The 16,118-nt window shown below is 39.0% G+C and overlaps 1 protein-coding gene across 8 annotated transcripts in view; it reads right to left on the bottom strand.

Annotated features, from left to right (window-relative positions):
- TRIM37 (tripartite motif containing 37) overlaps positions 1–16,118 on the bottom strand; it is a 123,432-nt gene that overhangs the window by 102,916 nt on the left and 4,398 nt on the right. For 7 of the 8 annotated variants that reach the window (XM_024234306.3, XM_024234307.3, XM_063717949.1 and 4 more), the window contains 2 exon segments: positions 4,898–4,938; positions 1,888–2,004 (listed from right to left, as the gene is read on the bottom strand). In XM_024234306.3, coding sequence (XP_024090074.1) covers positions 1,888–2,004; positions 4,898–4,938 — 158 coding nt within the window. 8 annotated transcript variants of the gene reach the window in all.

The raw sequence follows: 16,118 nt of genomic DNA, 5'->3' as shown, positions 1-16,118 counted from the left end.
TTTGTATTTTTAATACAGCCAGGGTTTCACCATGTTGGCCAGGCTGGTCTCGAACTCCTGACCTTAGGTGAACCACCCGCCTCGGCCTCCCAAAGTGCTGGGATTACAAGCGTGAGCCACTGCACCTGGCCCACTCTTGCATTTTTAAAAAAGCATTTCATTGGTGAAGGACACTGAGCTTAGAGAAAATACTTACATAGGTTTATATTTTATATTTCTAATTCAGAAGTAATCAGAATATAAAATGGGAAATTAATACAAGTTAGAAGAAATACATCAGGTACTGTTTGGCAGCTCATTTAGCAAGACTTCCAAAAGACCAAATTTATAATATAGCTTTTACAACATAGAAAATTTGCCAAAACTCCTCTTAATCAACAGCCTGTATTCACTTACAGCAAGGGGAGGCCAGTAGGCATCCAACAGCAAATAAGAAAGACTAGCAGGTTAGCAAACCATAGCAGTCTATTCCTTTTGAGAGGCTCTAATAGAAGAGGCCCAATAAGAGGTAAAAGGTCTTTCCAAATAGTAATACCCACCACTTCAGAGGAAAAACACCTAAGTGTTCACCAAAGAAATGTACCATTGTATAGAAAAGAAATTAAATAATTATTTTTGGTGAGACCTCTACAATGCTACAAGTGACAGAATTCCTTAAAAGTCCAGTTAAACTTGAATAGTAGGTTTTTAGTTTAGTTTTTTTTTTTTTTTGGGAGATGGAGTCTCGCTCTGTCACCCAGGCTGGAATGCAATGGCACAATCTCAGCTCACTGCAACCTACGCCTCCTGGGCTCAAGCAATTCTCCTGCCTCAGCCTCCCAAGTAGCTGGGATTATAGGCGTCCACCACCATGCCCGGCTAATTTTTGTATTTTTAGTAGAGACAGGGTACTCCATGTTGGCCAGGCTGGTCTTGAACTCCTGACCTCAGGTAATCCACCCACCTCGGCTTCCCAAAGTGCTGAGATTATAGGCATGAGCCACCACACCCGTCCGAATAGTAGGTTTTAATTCTGATTATGCATTAATGTGTTATACTACCATAATTAAGCCTCTTTCTTTTTTTTTCCCCCCTTTTTTTAAGAGATGGGGTCTTGCTATGCTACCTAAGCCACCTCTGGGCTCAAGAGATCCTCCTGCCTGAGCCTCCCAAGTATCTGGGACTATAGATGCATACCACCACACCCTGTTCTCTTATTTCTATGGTTCTATTTCCTCAGTATAATGAAGAAACAGATAAATTTTTTTCTAATGACCTGTGAGGTTTCAACCTCTTGCTTTACCATGTTGTGACTCTATAGAAAGTGACAAGGCTTTATTTCTAAACATTCAAGGGTCCTGGAATCTCACCTAATTCAAGTTATTTTATTATTGCTGGACAGTGAAGCCTTACAATTAACCATGTCGTAGCTTCTTCATCTATAAAAACAAATCACTGCCACATCACTCTTTCCTTTCTTTACCTGCTCCTCATAACAACTCTCCAGATATGTTCAAAATTCTTCAATCTGGAATATAAGACCATTTATTCATTCTTGTCCCTCAAATGACTTAACACTGTATTATCACTGTGCCCCCATTGAACAGTTAACAGAAATCATGTCTCATTTACCTCTGTATGCCTATCATCTAGCAAAGTACTTTCTGTGTGGTGGGAGGGGAGGGCGAGAGGTATCTGTGTGTATACATGGCATAAAATAACTGTTGTTAAATAAACACAATAAGAATATGTTACTTAACAGTAACAGCACATGACTGAAAGAATTAAAAACAAGAAATATAACACTACTTATTCATAAATAACTAAAAGGCAACTACCAATATAGTGTCATTAAACAACACAAAGGCAAAATCCATTCAACACTGAACAAAGAAATTGAGGACATACTTGTCCTTTTCATTTTCTTCATGTTTGGTGAGACTGCAGAGTTGAAGAGTATCAAGCTGTTGTGTTACTTCTTCTGCCCAACGACAATTTACTAGTTCTCGTAGCTGGAGTGGAGCACTGGGGAGAAAATCCATACACATACACTAATTCAGGAATTTGAGATTATTTTATAAAATAAATACATTTCTCAAAATAGAGAGCACAATAATACTCATACCATAACACTATTTTTTTTTTAAGAGATGAGTCTCACTCTATGACCCAGGGTGGAATGCAGCGGAATGCATGATCATGGTTCACTGTAGCCTTGACCTCCTAGGCTCAAGCGATCCTCCTGCCTCAGCCTCCTGAGTGGCTGGGACTACAGCAGCACACCATCAAACCCAGCTAATTTTAAAATTTTTTGTAGAGACAGGAATCTCGCTGTATTTCCCAGGCTGGTCTTGAACTCCTGGCCTCCAGTGATCCTCCCAAAGTACTGGGATTACAGGTATGAGCCACTACCTGGCCCCATAACACTATTAAAACTAAAAAAATAAAATAAAATAAATAAAGACACAATGAAAAATGTTACCTGCGACTTATTTTCACCACATTAACACGTCATTTACGAAAAGAAACAAAAAGCTAAACAAAAACATATGATTCAGAATATGGACTGAATTCTCAACTTCTGAGTCTAAAGCTGTACTGTTGGCATGGTGGCTCACACCTGTAATCCCAGCACTTTGGGAGGCTAAGGCAGGTACATTGCTTGAGGCCAGGTGTTTGAGACCAGCCTGGGCAACATGATGAAATCCTGTCTCTACAAAAAATTGGCCAAGTGCGGTGGCATGTGCCTATAGTCCCAGCTACTCATGAAGCTGAGGTAGGAGGACCACATGAGCCAGGGAGATTGAGGCTGTAGTGAGCCAAGATCATGCCTCTGCACTCCAGCCTGGGGAACAGAGGAGACCGTGTCTCAAAAACAAAACAAAACAAAACAAAACACAAATCCACAGCTGTACTGTCCAAAACGATAGCCACTAGCCACCTGTGACTCTTTTAAGTTAAAATTAAATAAAAATAAAATTTTGGCTGGGTGCAGTGGCTCACACCTGTAATCCCAGCAGTTTGGGAGGCCACGGCGGGCAGATCACAAGGTCAGGAGATCAAGACCATCCTGGCCAACATGGTGAAACGCCGTCTCTACTAAAAATACAAAAATTAGCTGGGCATGGTGGCATGTGCCTGTAATCCCAGCTACTTGGGAGGATGAGGCAGGAGAATCACTTGAACCAGGAAGTCAGAGGTTGCAGTGAGCCAAGATTGCACCACTGCACCCCAGCCTGGCGAAAGAGTGAGACTCCATCTCAAAAATAAATAAATAAAATTTCATCATATAGCCACACTAGACACATTTCAAGTGATCGACAGCCACACGCAACTAGTGGCTACCATACTGGACAGTGCAGACATAGAACACTTTCATCATTATAAAAAGTTCTACTTGATAATGCTGGTCTTATAAGATAATGTAAGAAAGGTGGGACGGGGCACAGTGGTTCACGCCTGCAATCCTAGCGCTTCAGGAGGTCAAGGTGGTAGGATCCCTTGAGCCCAGGAAGTCGAGACCAGTTTGGCCAACACAGTGACATCTCATCTCTACAAAAAATAAACAAAATTAGCTGGCATGGTAGCACACACCAGTGGTCCCAGTTAGGGGGGAGGTTGAGGTAGGAGGATCACCTAAGCCCAGGAGGTCGAGGCTGCAGTGAGCTGAGATTGTGCCACTGCACTCCGGCCTGGACGACAGAGCGAGACTCCGTCTCAAAAAAATAAAAAGAAAAGTGAATACAAAAAGAAAAATGGGTAACAGATGGCACTCCAGCATTATTTTTTGAAACCAAAAGTAGAGATAACCTAAATGTCTCTCAATATGGGCATAAATAAATCAAGGTATAGTCATAAAATTGATTATCAGTCACTTTTTAAAAAAATGACTTATGTATACATACAATCAAGAAAAGATATCTACCATATTTTACATGAAAAAGCAAACTGCAAAACAATATTATATCATTGGTACATTTTAAGAAAAAGCATATGGGAATCACATACGCATATATATATAAATATAGGCACAATCATACTGGATTAGGGCATTACAAAATACATGCACAAAAAACAGTCTAGAAGAATAGATACCGAACCCAACAATTTCTTCTGAAAGTGTTATTAAGTAAGAAGACAGGGTAGGGAGTATCAGAATCAGAAGCCTTTTTATTTTATTTTATTTTATATTTATCTCTACCATCTGGATTTTTTTGTTTTTCTGTTTTTTGTTTTTATTTTTTTGAGACTCTCACTCTGTGGCCCAGGCTGGAGTGCAGTGGCATGACCTTGGCTCAAGTGCAGCAGTACAATCTCAGCTCACTCCAACCTCCACCTCCTAGGTAGGTTCAAGTGATTCTCATGCTTCAGCCTCCTGAGTAGCTGGGACTATAGTCGCGCGCCACCACGCCCGGCTAATTTTTGTATTTTTAGTAGAGACAAGGTTTCACTATGTTGGCCAGGCTGGTCTCCAATTCCCGACCTCAGGTGATCCAGCTGCCTTGGCCTCCCAAAGTGCTGGGATTACAGGTGTGAGCCACTGCGCCCGGCCAAACTATCTGGATTTTTTTAACCAGAAAACATTAAAATTTTTTGCTTAATTATAAAAGATAAGTTATGGCCTAATTATCTGGATTTTTTAACCAGAAACATTAAAAATTTGTTGCTTAATTATAAAAGGTAAATTAAGAAGTTATACGATGATTTTCTGAGAGGCAGAGTACAACATAGTAAACATAATTTTAAGTCACATGAATTAGTCCCTGCATTTCTTTTTCTAAATTGCTTATTTCTACTCAACTATCTTCACGAAGAAGAGAAATGGGCAGACTGCAGGAAAACTGCCTTTATGAATCCCAAAGCACATTCTGACCTTACTATTTTTGAAATTCACAAATAATCATAGCAAAACACTTACCGGCAATGAGGACATTGAGCTCTCTGCTCTGTCAGCCAGCGCTAAGGGGGCAAAAGATTAGATATTGATTAGAAAACATCATTACTATATATAAATAAAATACTTCATACAAATCTAATGAGTCTAACTCTCTAGTGCTTAATTTTAGAGATACTTATAGAAGTAACAGGCAATCTACTGTTTCCCTCACTGTCATCCTTATAGGGATAAACTTTCGAAGGGACAAAACTCAACACAAAATAGCTGTTAAAAGGCTACTCTCACACAGGAAAAGGAATGATTTCAGGACTAACTGATTCTCACAGGGAACGTATATATAATCTTATTGTCTTATAATAATGACACTGTCTCCTTTGCACTCAAAAATAAACCACAGTGATGATTTATTTCTATCTAGTTTACCACTAAATTTATTTTTTGAAAAGCTAATTCAAAAAAAAAGGAAGCTAATTCTGAGTTACATATATTATAGACATGTAAATTAAACCAAAAAAAATGAATAAGCAATACAGCACAACTTTTAAGTCTTAAAACAGTTTCATAGGGTTGGGCACAGTGTCTCATGCCTGTAATCCCAGCAATTTGGGAGGCCAAGGTGGGCAGATCACCTGAGGTCAGCAGATGGAGACCAGCCTGGCCAACATGGTGAAACCCTGTCTCTACTAAAAATACAAAAATTAGCCAGGCATGGTAATGGTGGCAGGCACCCGTAATCCCAGCTACTCGGGAGGCTGAGGCAGGAGAACTGCTTGAACCAAGGAGGCGGAGGTTGCAGTGAGGCGAGATCCTGCCACTGCACTCTAGCCTGGGCAACAGAGCAAGACTCTGTCTCAAAAAAAAAAAAAACAAAAAAACGGTTTCATAGTTTAGTAATTGAAGCTTCTAGATATCTTGGTTTCCTCATAATTATAAAAAGGTTTTAGAAGAGAATGATGTCTCTACTAAACCAAAAATTATATTAATAATTTATTAGGAAACTGAGAGTAATGTTATACCATATATAAAGGAGATGTTAAGATTTTCTGTCTAGTTTTCAGGAAACAACAGGTTTATAATAAAAAAATTTATGTTTTAATTTTCTGATAAATAGGTTCAGAGGTAAATAACTATGATCCTACACCAACGTACTCCCAATATCTGTTATTCGTTTATCTCTTTCTACTTTTTAAAATGAACATGAGCTTTAACTTGATGCCAAATAATTAACTTAGAAATAAAATTCCCAAGGAAACCTTAAAGGACAGTAAAAGACTTAAAATGATAGGAAGCAAGGTACTTCAGAGCAAAGAAAATAAAGCTGAAAGAAAAAGCATACAGAGCATGCCTGTAATCCCAGCACTTTGGGAGGCTGAGGCGGGTGGATCATGAGGTCAGGAGTTCGAGACCAGCCTGGCCAACATAGTGAAATCCCGTCTCTACTAAAAATATAAATTTAGCCAGGTGTGGTGGCATGAGCCTGTAGTCTCAGCTACTCGGGAGGCTGAGGCAGGAGAATTGCTTGAACCCAGGAGGTGGAGGCTGCAGGGAGCCGAGATCGCGCCACGGCACTACAGCCTGGGTATCAGAGCATGATTCTGTCTCAAAAAAATAAAAATAAAATAAAAAGCCTACAGAAAAGGATTCCTCCATTCTTAATAACCTTGAACATTATTATTACCTTCGTCCCTAGGCAAAAACGAAATTTGGGTCAGGTTTCTTCCCCTGAAACAATGCCATGACCATGCCACTCTTCTGTTAAAGTCACAGCTCCTCTCCAGAACTGGTCTCATGAACTCCTCTCCAGAACTGGCCCTATAACCCAGCAAGGTAATGTCTTTACATGTTTCCTCTCTCTGCCTAAGATATTCTTCAAAACCTTTCTTCATCTGGGTTACTCCTACTCATTGTTTAGATTTCAGTTCATAAGTTGCTTTCTCCAAAAAGCTTTCCCTGACACTCTGCAGACTATTTTAGATACAATTGCCATGCTCTACCACAGCAACTTATACTTCCCCCTTCAGATACTTTATTATGACGACTTATTTGTTGGTCTCCTTTGCCCTGCTAGACTATAAACCTTATAAAGACTGGGACTATGATAGGGAGTAACCAGATTGTATTTTAAATGTCCCCCTCCCTCTCAGTCAAAACAGGCTTACTGCTGCACTATATAACACTGTTGACATATCTGTGCATTTGCTTATATGGTCCCTCCCTCCATGTCCTGTCTCACAGAAATGTCACTGGATCATGTCCACAAAATTTCCTGCCTTTCCCAGGCTATAGTGAGCGTTACATTCTCTGAATATTTGTGGTATTTTTATCTTGTATTCCACAATCTAATTTATTTATTTATTTTTTGAGACAGAGTCTCACTCCCTCCCCCAGGCTTGAGTGCAGTGGTGCAATCTCAACTCACTGCAACCTCTGCCTCCCAGGTTCAAGCAATTCTCATGCCTCAGCCTCTCAAGCAGCTGGGATTACAGGCATGCGATGCCACACCCAGATGGTTTTCGTATTTTTATTAGAGATGGGGTTTTCCCACGTTGGCCAGGCTAGTCTCCAACTCTGACCTCAAGTGATCCGCCCGCCTGGGCCTCCCAAAGTGCTGGGATTACAGGCATACAGGCATGAAATTACTCAGCCTCCACAATCTAATTTAATTACAAAATAAATATGACAATGTTAATACTTTGAGAAAAGCAATGTTTCTCTCAAACCAAAACCAAAGAACCAGTGGCACAATATTAATGCATAATATTACACAAATCTTTAGAACATTCCCCCTCATTCAATTAAAAAATCATAAACATAAAATAAAATTAAAATTAAAAATTATTTTCTCTCCTTCATTAAACTGGAAGAATCACAAGCTTTAGAAAGTATTCAGATCTGTGTCTGATTCCCAGCTCTGGCACTTACGGACCACATGACATTGGACAAGTGACTGAGCTCGTCTCTTCATATGTGACCAGAGTATCAGCATACCTACCCTGCAAAACCGCTGGAAGGGTTAGAGAGAAGCTGTTAGCAATATATACTAAGTATCTAAGATAATCTTAAAAAAAAAAAACAAAAAACTGGCTGCTAACATTTATAGTTCAATTACTACTGGATGTGAGGAAAAAGGAAGATTAAGGTGAGCTAGGTTTTTGGATAAAAAACTGGGTTCCTGACTGGAAAAGAAACAGATTTGGCATGGTGAAAAACAAAAAAACAAAACAAAAAAACACCTCTTATAGAGATGATATATTTCAGATGCATACTACAAGTCCAAATGAGGGTAGTTAGATACTGGAGGCAGAGAAAAGGCCAGGACTGAAAAGATAAAGTTGGGAAGTATAAGTCTGGAGGTAGTGTTAAAAGTCATGGACCAGTCAGGTGTGGTGGCTCACACCTTTAATCCTAGCACTTTGGCAGGCCAAGGTGGGAGGACTGCTTAAGGCCAGGAGCTCCAGATCAGCCTGGGTCACATAGCAAGATATCATCTCTACAATAAATTTAAAAATTAGCTGGGCATGGTGGGCACGCCTGTAGTCCCAGCTACTCCTCAGGAGGCTGAGGTGGGAAGATCAATTGAGTCCAGAGGTCAGGGCTGCAGTGAGCCATGATCATGCCACTGTCTCTAGCCTGGATGACAGAGCAAGACTCAGTCTCTTAAAAAAAAAAAAATCCATAGACCATGAAGTTACTAGGAAGATGGTATAGCTATTATGGCAACGATACCAAAGATAATGTTTCAAGAAAAACAGATGAAGTAATTTGTGCTGAATGTGCTGAGAAGGAAAGGTAAGGCCAACGAAAAGTTCACTGGATTTAGCAAAACTGAGTCTACACTTTGCAGGAGCTATGTGAGTAGTGTGGAGGGAACTAAAGCCAAGTTAGAATGGGTTGAAGGGTAAGTAGACGGCGAGGTTGCAGGGAAATGGAGTGGAAAACACTCTTTTAAATAGTTTTAGCTATAAGAGAAAACAGGTAGTAATTTGTTAGGAAATTTGTTAACAAAGGACTTTCATTCCCAAACAGCTCAAAATTGCAAGGAAACTTGGAGGCAGATCATAGAGGATCTTAGATGCCTTGTGAAAGCATACAAAATTTCTTACATCCCCTAATGTACTGTTTGAGGCAAACTATATATACATACAAACATGCTAAATACTTTCTGGGGTTGTTTTTGTTTTCGAGACAAGTCTCACTCTGTCACTCAGGCAGGAGAGCAGTGGCCCAAACACAGTTCACTGCAGCCTCAACCTCTTCATCTCAAGAGGTCCTCCCACCTGACCCTCAGAAGTAGCTGAGGCTACAGGTGTGCCCACATCCAGCTAATTTTTTAATTTTTTTGCAGAGATGGGATCTTGCCATGTTGCTCAGGCTGGTCTTGAAGTCCTGGGCTCAAACAGTCCTCATCTTTGGCCTCCCAAAGTGCTGGGACTACAGGCATGAGCCACTGCGCCCAGACTAAAATAGTTTCTTACAAACATCTATACCACTAAACTATTAACAAAAGTCCACTTCTTACGGTATGTCTACCAGAGAAAGGGAAAAGCAGTCCTTTTGTTCATTTCCAAAAACTTGTAAGAATGAGTAATTATCATAAAGATTGTATATATTAATTATCTAGCATACAGAACTAAATAAGCCAGATGGTAAATAAAATTACTGTTAGTGTAACAGGAGACCAAAAAAAGAGAGTTTAAAAAAAAAGCATCAGCTGGGCACAGTGGCTCACGCCTGTAATCTCAACACTTTGGGAGGCCGAGGTGGGTGGATCACCTGGGGTCAGGAGTTCGAGACCAGACTGGGCAACATGGTGAAACCCCGCCTCTACTAAAAATATAAAAATTAGCCAGACATGGTGGTGGGTGCCTGTAATCCCAGCTACTCGGGAGGCTGAGGCAGGAGAATTGCTTGAACCCAGGAGGCAGAGGATGCAGTGAGCCAAGATCATGCCACTGCACTACAGCCTGGGTGACAGTGAGACTCTGTCTCAAAAAAAAGAAAAAAAAAACAAAACCAACTTTGTAACAGAAAACAAGCTCTTTAAGAAACATTAATTACAGCAATTATTAAAAATCTTAGATCATGGGTTCATGATTGATTAAATACTATTTCCAATGCCTAATCCTGCATTTGAAATTAATTAAAAATTTAAGTATTTATTAAATTCCTTCCATTTCTTCAGGACACAATCAGAGATATCATTATTGACATGTACTGTGTATCCTCATTCATAATGCTATGTGAAAAATTTTAATATATATGTATTGGTCTGGGAGTTTAAGATATTTACTAGAGAAATTGTGCTAGGGAAATCCTCAACAAAATCCCAATAAAACTAATTCAACAGACTATTTAAAAAATTATACACTGTGGCCAAGTGGGATTTATTCCTAGAATACAAAGATGATTCAACTACAAAAATCATTCAATGTAATAAACCACTTCATGGAAAACCCCCACTATGATCATCTCAATTGATGCAGAAAAGGCATCTGACAAAATCCAATATCCTTTCATGATAAAAATACTCAATAGATAGAAACAGAAGGGAACTTCCTCAACTTGATAAAGGCCATATATAATAACTCATAAAAATCACAGTCAACGATTCAAAGGCTAAAAATTCTTCCCCTTAAGATCAGGAAAAACTCCCCCTAAGATCAAGAAAAATGCCAGCTTTTACCATTTCTATTCGACATAATACAGGTACTAAAAATTCCAGCCAGAGTACTTAGGCAAGATAAAGAAATAAAAAGTATCCTAATTAAAAAAGAAGTGAAATTATCTTTTTGCAGATGACATGATCTTATCTGTAAAAATTCCTAGAAAGTCCACAAAATATTGTTAAAGCTAATAAACACAGCAGTTACAGGATACAAAATAAACACACAAAAAAACACTGGCATTTCTATAAGTTTGCAATGAACAATCAAAAAAGGAAATTAAGAAAATAACACATTTGCAACAGCATCAAAAGGAGTAAAATGCTTAGGAAAAAAACAAAGCAAGAATTTGAAAGACATACATGGAGGCTGAGTGTGGTGGCTCACACCTATAATCCCAGCATTGGGAGGCCAAGACAAGAGGGTCGCTTGAACCCAGGAAGTTGAGGCTGCAGTGAGCCATAATCGCATCACTGCACTCCAGCCTGGGTGACAGTGAGATCCTTTCTCAAAAAAATAAAAAAGAAAAAGAAAGACTTATATGTACAAAACTACAATACACTGCTGAAAGAAGTCCTAAATAAATGGAAAGACACCCATGTTCAAGGATCATAAGATTTAATATTGTTAAGACAGCAATATTACTCAAAGGCATGTACAGAATCAATGTAATCCCTACTAAAACTCCAATGGTACTTTTTATATTGGTAGAAAACTGCATTTAAAATTCACATGGAATCTCAAGGGATGCCAAATAGCCAAAACTATCTTGAAAAAGTTGGAGGACTCACACTTCCTAATTTCAAAACTTACTACAAAGCTACAGTAATCAAAACAGTGTGGTACTACCATAAGAACAGAAATAGAAACTAATAGAACAGAATAGAGAGGTAGAAATAAACACAAATATTTTATGATTCCATTTATATGATGTACTTAGAATAGTCAATGTAAAGACAGAAGGTAGAATAGTGGTTAACAGGGGCTGGGGGAAGAGAATAATGAGAATTTATTGTTTATCAAGTACAGAGTTTCAGTTTGGGATGATGAAAAAGTACTAAAGGTGGATAGTGGTGATGGCTGCACAACAATGTGAATGTACTTAATGCCGCTAAACAGTACACTTAAAAATACAGTTAAAATCGCAAATTTGGCTGGGCCAAGTGGCTCACATCTGTAATCCTAGCACTTGGGAGGCCAAGGCAGGCAGATCACTCGAGCCCAGGAGTTTGAGGCCAGCTTTGGCAACAAAGTAAAACCCTGTCTTTACAAAAAATAAAAAAATTAGCCAGGCACAATGGCACACACTTGTGGTCCCAGCTACTCAAGAATCTGAAGCAGGCCAACTGCTTGAACCCAAGAGACTGAGGCTGCAGTAAGCCATGATTGTGTCACTGTGCTCCAACGTGGGCAACAGAGTGAGACACTGTCTCATTTAAAAAAAAAAAAAAAAAAGGCTAATTTTAAATTAGGTATATTTTACCACAATTAAAAAAAAATAAACAGAATACCATATGACCCAGCAATTTCACTCCTAGATATATATTCAAAAGAAATGAAAGCAGGAACTCAAACAGATAATTGTTAACAACAGAACTATTAACAATATCCAAAAGGTTAAAACAACCCAAGTGTCCATCAAGAGATAAAAATGGATAAATAGGCTTGGCGTGGTGGCTCAACGCCTGTAATCCCAGCACTTTGGGAGGCCAAGGAGGGTGGATCACCAGGTCAAGAGATCGACATCATCCTGGCCAACATGGTGAAACCCCACCTCTACTAAAAATACAAAAATTAGCTGGGTATACTGGCGCACACCTGTACTCCCAGCTACTCAGGAGGCTAAGGCAGGAGACTCGCTTGAACCTCAGAGGTGGAAGGTGTGGTGAGCCGAGATCGCGCCATTGCACTCCAGCCTGGCCACAGAGCGAGGCTCTGTCTCAAAAAAAAAAACTTTAAAAAAAAGGATAAACAAAAAGTGGTATATAGTCATGTGTCACATAAAGATGTTTCGGTAAATGATGGACCGCATATACTACAGTAGTCTCATAAGATTAGAATGGAGCTGCACTACATAGGTGTACCATTTTTTATCTTTTATACTGTATTTTTAATATACTTTTTCTATGTTTACTTATGTTTACTTTCTTTTTTCTTTTTTTTTTAATGGGTACAGACTTTCTGTTTGGGGTGATGAAAGATTTTGGAAATAGTGATATGGTTGTACAATATTATGAATGTAATTAAAGACACTGAACTGTATGTACCCTTAAATATGGGTAAAATGGAAAATTTTGTTATATTTATTTTAGCACAAAATGTGGGGCACTGAACAGACCCCTTACCAAAGACAACATATGGATGGTAAATAACTCCTGGAAAAGATGCTACCATCATTACTCAACAGAGAAACGCTAACTAAAACAAGGAGATACCTGTAAGAATGGCTACATGCCCCTGAGAATGGCTAAAATTCACAAAACCGAACACACCAACTGTTAGCATTAATATGGAGGAATTGGAACTCTCATACGCTTCTGGTGAGAATGTAAAATTATAAAACTATTTCCTTTTTTTTCTTTTTGAGACAGAGTTTCGCTCTTGTTGCCCAGGCTGGAGTGCAATGGTGCGATCTTGGCTCACCGCAACCTCTGCCTTCTGGATTCAAGCAATTCTCCTGCCTCAGCCTCCCAAGGAGCTGGGATTACAGACATGTACCACCAGGCCTGGCTAATTTTGTATTTTTGGTAGAGACGGGGTTCTCCATGTTGGTTAAGCTGGTCTCGAACTCCTGAATTCAGGTGATCCATCCCCTTCGGCCTTCCAATCCTTTTTTTAATTTAATCTTCATCCTGCTCCTCCTCTCCCTCTTTTGAAGTCCCCAGTGTCTAGCATTTCCCCCTTTATGTCCTCGTATGCTCATTGTTTAGCTCCCAGATACAAGTATTTTAGAAAATAGCTTGGCAATTTTCAAAATGTTAAACACACATCTACCACATAATCTCTATCCATTCCATTACTAATTATTTACCCAAGAGAAAAGAAAGTTTCTTGTACACGAATGTTCGCAGCAATTTTCATTGTAATAGCAAAAACTGTAAACATGCCATATGCCCATCAATAGGTGAATGCATAAACAAATTGTGGTAAATACATACAATGGAATACTACTTAGCAATAAAAAGGAATACTACTGATATATACAGTATTTTTGCTGAGTGAAAAAGCCAGATCCATAAGAGTACATATTGTATGATTTTCATTTGTATAAAATTCCAAAACATGCAAACTTATCTTTTTTCTCTTTTTCCATCCCCCTTATCACTGAAGCAAACTTATCTATCGTGACAGAAAGCAGATCAATGGTTGCCTGGGGACAAGGCAAGTAGAGGGAGGAATTACCAAGAGGCACAAGGAAACTTTTGGGGATGACAGATACATTCACTAACTTGGATGCAATGATTGTCTCACAAGAATATATATATGTCAAAACTGTACACTTGGCCAGGCTCAGTGACTCACATCTGTAATCCTAGCACTTTGGGAGGCTGAGGTGGGTGGATCACCTGAGGTCCGGAGTTTGAGACCAACCTGACCAACATGATGAAACCCTGTTTCTACTAAAAATACAAAATTAGCCAACCGTGGTGATGCATGCCTATAATCCCAGCTACTTGGGAGGCTGAGGCAGGAGAATCACTTGAACCCAGGAGACAGAGGTTGCAGTGAGTGGAGATCGCGTCATCGCACTCCAGGCTGGGCAACAAGAGCGAAACGCCATCTCAAAAAAAAAAAAAAAAAAAAAAAAGAACAAAACAAACAAACAAAAAAACTGTACACTTTAAATATGTGTAGTTTACTGCATGTCAATTATACCTAATAAAAAATGACTGGCTTGAAAACAAGTAGGCAAGCAATTAATATTTGCTGAATGAATGAACAAATGATCAGTGCATTCAGGTACCAAGACAGCCCTAGAAAGAAAGGTCAGAACCAGATCTGGACGGTCTGAACACAGGCTAACATTCTTGGATTTTATCCTTTATATAATACATTTCTGAGGCTTCTGGGAAAAAAAAAGAGATATCAGTGAAAAATATTAATATAGTAGCAGGAAAGAAAATGGACTGGAGATAAGAAAAGACTCAAACCTGAGAGATCAGATAGAAAGTAATTAAATAATCTAAGCATGAGGTAACCAATGTTCATACTTCTCTACTAGCATGGTAATGATAAAAACAGAAAGGTAAGACAAATGTAAGTGAAACAGGGAGATAATAACTAATTGTACTTAAAAATCATTGGTATAGGCCAGGCGCAGTGGCTCATGCCTGTAATCCCAGCACTTTGGGAGGCCAAGGAGGGAAGATCAGTTGAGGTCAGGAGTTTGAGACCAGCCTGGGCAACACAGTGAAACTCCATCTCTACAAAAAAAATATATATATACACACACATATATACATACACATGTATGTGTATATATGTGTATATATACATATATACACACATATATGTTTATATATATACATATATATACACTCACATATATACATATATATATGTGTATATATACAAAAATAGCCGGGCATGATGGAGTACGCTGATACTCCCAGCAACTCGAGAGGCTGAGGCAGGAGAATCGCTTGAACCTGGGAGGCGGAGGTTGCAGTGACCCGAGATCACGCCACTGCACTTTAGCCTGGGCAACAGAGCGAGAATCCGTCTCAAAAAAAAATAAAAAATAAAAAATAAAAAAATCATTGGTATAAAGTTTCCAGTTTGAGTGACTAGCAGAACAGGACAAAAAGAATGAACTTAGAATCAGTTTGAGAAAATAATATGAATAATCTGATCTTCAACAAAGTTCAAGATGCTAGAAGGACAAGACAAGACATCCAAAAGTGAGTGCTGAAGGAATAGATTTAGGAGCCATACACACAGAGATGATAGCTAAAGCTGCTAAAGTAAATCAAATTTCCCAAAGTAGATGAATACTCCCAGAAACCTCAGAGTAGAGAATGACAGCAACAAGGTCTTATGAAATTAAGAAATAAATGCATTTAAGGGGCAGGAGGAAGAAGATGTAACAATGAAAAAATACAGAATCAATGAGGCATAAGGTAACAACCAGAGACCATAAGCATATGGGACCTTCATCAAAAGAAATAAGCCCAGATCCAGATTCTACCACTTAATTAACTACAGTAACGGAGGCGAATTATTTATCTAGCATCAATTTCACTGTTTATTAAAACATAGGTAAGTGTTAATGTGTATTAGTTGCTATTTTAACAATAAAATAATACCTTACAAACAAGTAGATATAGTATTTTATAATTTTGGAATTACTTTTTTTTTTTTTTGAGACGGAGTCTCACTCTGTCACCCAGGCTGGAATGCAGTGGCGCAATCTCAGCTCACTACAACCTCCGCCCTCTGAGTTCAAGCAATTCTCCTGCCTCAGCCTCCTGAGTAGCTGGGATACAGGCACCTGCTACCATGCCTGGCTAATTTTTTGTATTTTTAGTAGAGACGGGGTTTCACCATCTTGGCCAGGCTGGTCTTGAACTCCTGACCTC

Source organism: Pongo abelii, chromosome 19, assembly GCF_028885655.2.
Source record: "Pongo abelii isolate AG06213 chromosome 19, NHGRI_mPonAbe1-v2.0_pri, whole genome shotgun sequence".
In the NCBI taxonomy this organism is placed as follows: Eukaryota; Metazoa; Chordata; class Mammalia; order Primates; family Hominidae; genus Pongo; species Pongo abelii.
Note: the sequence above shows the minus strand (reverse complement) of the source record. Positions and strands in the feature narration are given on the sequence as shown.